Genomic DNA, 7,343 nt, shown 5'->3' with positions numbered 1-7,343 from the left:
AGTAAAATTTTGGTACTCAGAATGAGTATTTTGTGTGTGTGTGTGTGTGTGTATTTTTGGTGTGGTTTGTTTAGCAAGAACTTGATTCTATTATTTTTCACCTACAAGTTGGTCGTGCTTCAAATTGAGAGGTTTGCTTCGTTATTGTTACTATTAAAAATCATTAGTATTATCAAGCTCTTGAATTCACGGTCCTTGTGTTCTTGGAATATAAATTACATGATTTATTTTTCAATATGGGATGCGAACATCCTATAACACTATAACATCAAAATACATAATCTTATATCTGGACAAATTGAATCTTGTCTTTTCCACGATGAGCTTTTGAGTAAAAATGTGTTGCGTACTCCGAGTAGAGACACTCTTTATAGAGTGGTTCTTCTCCGGTGCTCTCAAGCACTTCTTCAAAAGGTCCGATAATTGCACAAGGTGTTGGACCTGCAAAAAATGGCATTGAAATCCTATTGTGATTTTTACTAACAGTCACAAAATGCTCGATACTCTTGTAGCGCCCATTGCTCATGATTTCTAGAGCATCACCAACATTTATCACTAAAGCTCCATTTATTGGAGCGACATGTATCCACGGATCACTTTCTGATTTCCGAACCCAAAGACCTCCGATCACACCTTGAGGAAGGATAGTGATAGTTGATGAGTCGGAGTGACGGCCTATGCCAATAGCAAGCTCAGGTTGGGGACATTTTGGATAATAATTTAAATTGACTCTTTTTGTCCCCATAAGCATTGAGTGTTTTGTTTCTTCAATCTCTTTCACATTCAACCGCTTCAGGAGGATTTTTAGTAACTTTTTAGTAAGTACTTCGCATGATTTTATATATTCCAACACTTCTTTCCTGAAACCCAACAAAAAGGACAACTTTATATAAGAATTATTAGGGCAATATCTAATAATATACTGCCAAATTGTGATTGTAAAATCTATATGAAAAATCATTTAGAAATTTACTTTTTTTGAAGTAAAGGAATCCAAATGAGTAAGTTCAAGAATCCAATACCATGAGAGGCAAAGAGGTAAAGTATATAGGAAAAGTTTCCATTCTATGTATAATACCTGCAAATTGGAGGCCAAAGCCCCAAGGCCTCTTCATCAGAAACATATGTAAATGTAAGTTTGTCATGCCACTCATGAATCTTCTCAATTTCTGGGAGAAAGCTTGTTCGAAGAGAAACATTTTTGCTTGGAGAGTTGTTTATGGTATATTTCAATTTCTCAGTTGGTGGCCATTCAAAGAATTCACGAGCTGCATTCCTTAAATTTGAAAGTACCTCAGTAGAAATCCCATGATTAACAAGTCGGATCAATCCCCATTCCTCCGCTGCATCACACACCATATTCTCAATGTTAGGGTCACTCCAATTTGATATATCGATCACGGGTACGTATTCTTCCAAAGTATTGTCAACATTGAACCGTTCTTCAAGTGGTTGAATGAATTCCTGTGGCAGAATTTCAAGGTCCATTTCAGACAGGCCCTTGACCCCATGACCTTCATTTATTAGTGCTTTGATATTATTTGAATTCAAAGCAATTGCCGTCTTTTTCGAATCGGCCATTGGAATTTATAAAGCTAGAATGGTACTCGTCACTAGCTTATCTGCAAATGAATAGTAATTGCTTCAGAAGTTGTAGATAGTCAAGTTTTAGTTATTAACAATGACCCATAGTGAATAATGATTAATCACCGGTGAGTCCCAAATGTAGCTGGAGTTATAACTCCATTGTAAAGTTATATTGCAAATCAATAAAAAGTGACATTTTCCCCAAAAAAAAAAAAAGCACCACAGCACTTACCAAACCGTCAATGTCTAAAAATGTCTGTTCCTTTTTCACTTGCAAGAGCCTATTTGGACCTGTTAAGAGACACACAAGTTAAAAAATAATAGTTAAAAAATATTAGTCATGACAAAAGCAGACCTTCAGACATGGCTATGCCTGGAATATAGGTAAACAGCGAAGAAAAGAAACAACTTCAGCCTGTGAAATGCAAGTGAACGCAAGAAAACAGCATGCTGTCTCTCATCTTTCGGCTACATTCACAGGCTATGAATTTCGGGGTTTTCATGTCAAGAGATTCAAACAAGTACCAAACTTTACTCTAGCAATCAAGCCACAGTATTTCAACATTTAAGCATGAGTAAGAGCCCAGAATCTCTGGTTACGCAGACCAGGTTTCATATGGAATGGAAGTGGACAAGAAAGAAAAAAAAAAAAAAGAAAAGATTGAAGACTACCTATTCACCGCCTTTGGATCTGAAGCTCAGCTTGAGTTTGATGAAGAATCAACCCAGGCTTTGATGGAGAAACCTTGCCGTAGCTTTCTTACAACCTCAGCCGCAAAGTTCTTCCCTTTTCTCTTAGTTTCTCCTCTGCTTACTCTCAGTTACGAACCCTTGCTTGCTGTTTCTCCTCCTCTCTCAGCCCGTCACTGCCCCCAGCCCCGTATGGTCGTTTATTTATAGAATGTTGAACGCACGATTTGTGTTCACAAGGAATTCATGAAAAAACTGTCCTATGTCCCAGGACCTGCTCGGTGCATGCTGTTTGGCAGTCTTGTGAACGGTGAACCCATTAAAGTGACATGAGGAAGTTTTAGTAAGTCATCAATTCCTCAATAAAGGAGCCTTGTAACATCTGTAACCTGATTCCAACCATATAACGATATATATTTTTGTCTTCTAATTAAAAGATTATATGTTTAATATTTTTAATTAATGAAGTTTACTATACACTGTTTAAGAAAGCCTTTGAATAGTCTTAATTGAATCAATTCCACTCATGACGATCTCTGTCTTCTTGTTTAAATGGCCCACATTTGCTCATTGTGCTTGCATTTGCCTGCCCGGACGGTGATAGATACCTATTCAAGCGACCCACATTCTTTACATTGATTGATAATTTTGACACTCTAAAAATAAGGCCACTGCCGAAATAGCAGCAGCTTATAATTAAGCATGGATTGGTTGGGCATCAATGCCCCAAAAATATGCATGAATTTAGGTATCGCCATTTCCAAGGATTTTTGCCTTCCATTAATTGCTTTCTACAACAATCTGCTATACGTGTTCAGGATATCCATGGCCATGGAACTCTCTTACTACATCCTAGGGGATATAACAGTGACATACACAACCAACTTCATTACCCTCATTCCTATAGTACACCTTTCTCTTGTCAACAATGGTAAGGTGTTGGCATGTTAAATCAAGTCAAAAAAAAATTCTATATTATTATTTAACGGTGTTTTAGTTAAGTTAAAATTGTGGTAATTTTATTGGGATTAAGTTAGAGTAGTTTTATTCTTTGGAAATTAGTATTTTATTAGAAAATTTTTTGTTGTTGTAACACTACCAAATCATCTAATTAATAAATAGAGAGTTTTATTGTTATTGTCAGCTGAGGAGAGTAAAATTTGATGGTCTTGTTATTTTAGTGTGTGATTAATATATAATAGTTGGTATTATGAAATTTATCGCCTATATATTTTTTGATCAAAATTTTGGATTCTACATCTGGTATCAGAGCCCTAACTTCAAAAAATTGATCTTGGGGTGCTTATGAACATTGAAAATTTGTCCCAACCACGAGTTTAGTCTTGAGCGTCTCCTGATGTCAAAGTTGGAGCATAAGAATTGTAATAAAAAAAAATTAATTGATTGAGTTGGACCACAATTTTCGTCATGGAGTATCCAATTGGTAAAGATTGGACCATAAGATTGGTTCAGAAGAATTGTCAGATTGATTGCGGTGTTGCGACAAAGATAGGAGAAGAATCTTGAGTTGTGGTCACCAAAATCGTAAAGTGACGAGTTGTCAATGAATTGACATCAAATTGTGGAATGAAAATAGTTTATCCAGAGGTTTGGATTATTTTACCTAGTCAAATATAAATTTGCCCGTGCAATATTAAAACAACAAAAACTTTTGAAGATGAAAAATTGAAATTGATATTAGGAAAATTTGCAAAGGAGATCACTCTTAGTGATTGTGTTGGATTAAATTCAAGAAAAAACGTGATTTAAGGGAGGCAATGTTAGAAGAATTAAATCAAGCAATATTTAGAATTATATTTTTTTATTTGGTAATTAGATTAGAATTGGTGTCATAGTTTGTTCAGAAAATCTAGTTGAATTGTGTTTAAGAATTAGAATTAGAATTAGAATAGGTTTTATCATTTTGTTTCTCTATTTAAGGACTTGAAGTCCTAGGTTGGTAGTTGAGGAAAATTGAGTGACGAGATAAATTTGTTCAAGTGTGTGGAATATTACAACAACAAAAACTAAACTATAGTTGAAAAAAATTGAGCAAAAACTATAGTTGAAAAAAAAAAACTGAGCAATTTTCAGCAACAAAAACTGTAGTTGAGGAAAAATTGAATGACGAGATAAATTCGTCCAGTTGCGGGGAATATTATAGCAACAAAAAACTGTAGTTGAGGAAAAATTGAGCGGCGAGATAAATTTGTCCAAGTGCATGGAATATTACAGCAACAAAAACTTTTGAAGATGAAGAATTCAAACCGATATTAGCACAATTTGCAAAGGAGATTATTGTTTGTGATTGTGTTGGACTTAATGCAAGAGGAAGATTGATTCTAAGGGAAGCAATATTGGAATAATTAAACCAAGCAATATTTAGAAGTATATTTTTTATTTGGTAATTAGATTAGAATTGGCGTCATAGTTTGTTCTGAAAATCTAGTTGAATTTTGTTTAAGAATTAGAATCAAAATAGGTTTTATCATTTGCTTCTCTATTTAAAGACTTAAGTCTAGGTTTGTAGTTGAGGAGAATCAATTAGTTGAATAAATTTCTTTATCCTCCTGTGCCTTCATATTCATTAGTCCAGCTTATCAAGCTGTGTGTTTTCCGGCTTCGGGATCTTTTCCGTCCTTTTCTAGTATGTTCAAATAGCCTCACGACTTATCATATTTGTTCATTGTTTGTTTGTGTGCTATCTAACCAACAAATTCTTGGTTTACAAAATACAAATATCTTCCGCTGCATGATTTTTTGTACTAGCACAACGTAGGCCTGACTTCAAATTGCCACTGATCTCTTTCAATCTTTCAAACGTATTTGTTTTTCATCTAACTCGTGCATGAAAAACATCAGTCCCTACCAATTCTAATTTGTCTGAATCAGCTTCCAATTGGGTGGTTCAGAATTTATTTTGAAAGTTACAGGTTCATACCAAAGTTGACAGAATAAAGATTTTGGTTCAGCGACAAAACAAGACATAATTTAAGAAAAGGTCAATCCAAGACGCGAGAGACGACCTTTTCGCTTCATGCAAGAAAGCCAAAGGCGGTTTCCAATTTATTGGGACATAGGACAGTTTTTCATGAATCTCTTGTGAGCACAAACCGTGCAAGACACCAAATCATGCTTAAAGGGTGTCTTCAACATTCTACAAACAAACGACTATACAAATATAGATGGGAAATTAGCGGCAAATACGTTCATTTTTCTCAAAGGCTAAATCTACTTTACAACCTTAAATTTAAGCATCACTTTTTCATTATTCACTTTAAAAAATTTCAATCTCCTAAAAAGCCTCCTTTTACATCTATGATGAAAATATCTCCAAACAAACCTTGAATAAATATCATATCCTAACAAACTTGTAGTGGTAGCAAATTAAGTTGGTTGTTCGGATGATCAGTATGAACATTTTTCATTTTTCTTATACTTAGGAGTTTCAGTTTGTTTAGGAAACAAAAACATGTCTCTAGTTGAATGAAAGAAACGAAATTCATTATTGATATTGATCCGACTTTCTGGGTAAGTATAAAGACAGACGAAATTTTTTAGGAAAGAAGAAGGTATTTTCGTTCACATCAAGATTGTTACTTAATAATCACCAGAAAAAATGCAGAAAAAAAACAGCACCATTGATGCTAGGTTCTGGGGATATTCGGGGCCTATAAAAAGGCCACAAAACAAGAAGGAGAGGGGGGACGGCTGATGAAAAAAAAGAGGTGGCGGCTAGGTTTAGGAAAGGAGAGCTTGGTGAGAGTGAGAGCTAGAGCGAGAGATAGAGCTTCGGGCAGCGAGAGAAAAATCTGGGGGGGAGGAGTGACGGCTGGGGTTAGGAAGGAAGGTTGAGAAAAAGAAACCGAGAGAGTTGGCGGCTGCGGATTGAGGAGAGAGCGAGAGAGCGAGGAAACAGAGTAAGGAGAGGCCAAACGGGGCTGGGGGCAGTGACGGGCTGAGAGAGGAGGAGAAACAGCAAGCAAGGGGTTCGTAACTGAGAGTAAGCAGAGGAGAAACTAAGAGAAAAGGGAAGAACTTTGCGGCTGAGGTTGTAAGAAAGCTACGGCAAGGTTTCTCCATCAAAGCCTGGGCTGATTCTTCATCAAACTCAAGCTGAGGCTTCAGATCCAAAGGCGGTGAATAGGTAGTCTTCAATCTTTTCTTTTTTTTTTCTTTCTTGTCCACTTCCATTCCATATGAAACCTGGTCTGCGTAACCAGAGATTCTGGGCTCTTACTCATGCTTAAATGTTGAAATACTGTGTCTTGATTGCTAGAGTAAAGTTTGGTACTTGTTTGAATCTCTTGACATGAAAACCCCGAAATTCATAGCCTGTGAATGTAGCCGAAAGATGAGAGACAGCATGCTGTTTTCTTGCGTTCACTTGCATTTCACAGGCTGAAGTTGTTTCTTTTCTTCGCAGTTTACCTATATTCATAGCCATGTCTGAAGGTGTTGCTTTTGTCATCATTTGGTTTCTAAAATTTGTTTTAACCCAAGAGCCATCTGTCCTTTGTAGCGTTTCATCCAACACTTTCGGTTTCATGTCTGGGTTTGTATTTGAGGAAGTTTGAGTTATACTTCTGTTTTGGTTAAGAAATTTGTGGGCTTCACTTGGGTTTTGGGGGATAAGAACGTGGGGGTTTGTGTGAGTTTGATTGATGGGTTTTTATTTGAATAGCTGTCTATATGGAATAAGCTGCAAATTCGCAGCAGAAGGTGCTTGCAGAGAAACTCTTGCTGCATTTTTTTTTCTCTTTTTTTTTTTTTTCTTTTGGTGGCGGTCAGACCCGATTTGCATGTTCTTGTCCTGAAAATTTTGTTTACCAGATTTGGGGTAGTTGATGTTCTTGCTAGATGGTTTGTTTCTTGTTAAGATGGCATGCCATGGTTTTCCTTCCTTCCCTGTATTGATTGTGCAATAAATCTGAGTGATAACATAGCTGAAAATTTACGGAATTCTCAAAGCATTAGAAGTTGCAGACAGTTTTTTGCCATTACAGAAGTGTTTTCCCCATTTTGTTGTCGTATGTCCTGTTGGGTTTCCGTTGTTGAATCTTCAG

At 36.2% G+C, this 7,343-nt stretch overlaps 1 protein-coding gene across 1 annotated transcript; it reads right to left on the bottom strand.

Annotated features, from left to right (window-relative positions):
• Window positions 1–283: 283 nt before the first annotated feature.
• On the bottom strand, window positions 284–1,581 carry LOC140038576 (bi-functional coumaroyl CoA and feruloyl CoA ortho-hydroxylase F6H2-1-1-like). Its single transcript, XM_072083962.1, has 2 exons — window positions 1,079–1,581; window positions 284–860 (listed from the first exon to the last, which is right to left on the bottom strand). Exons 1-2 carry the CDS (start codon window positions 1,579–1,581, stop codon window positions 284–286), a joined length of 1,080 nt encoding a protein of 359 aa, XP_071940063.1.
• Between the last annotated feature and the right edge of the window lie 5,762 nt (window positions 1,582–7,343).

The sequence above is a fragment of the Coffea arabica genome, chromosome 3e (assembly GCF_036785885.1).
Source record: "Coffea arabica cultivar ET-39 chromosome 3e, Coffea Arabica ET-39 HiFi, whole genome shotgun sequence".
Lineage (NCBI taxonomy): Eukaryota > Viridiplantae > Streptophyta > Magnoliopsida > Gentianales > Rubiaceae > Coffea > Coffea arabica.
This window is presented reverse-complemented; position numbering and strand designations above follow the sequence as displayed.

Coding starts and splice junctions, on each gene's coding strand:
- LOC140038576 (XM_072083962.1), bottom strand. CDS start 1,581: ATGGCCGATTCGAAAAAGACGGCAATTGCTTTGAATTCAAATAATATC. Junction 861..1,078: donor CTTTGGCCTCCAATTTGCAG/GTATTATACATA, acceptor GTTGGGTTTCAG/GAAAGAAGTGTTGGAATATA.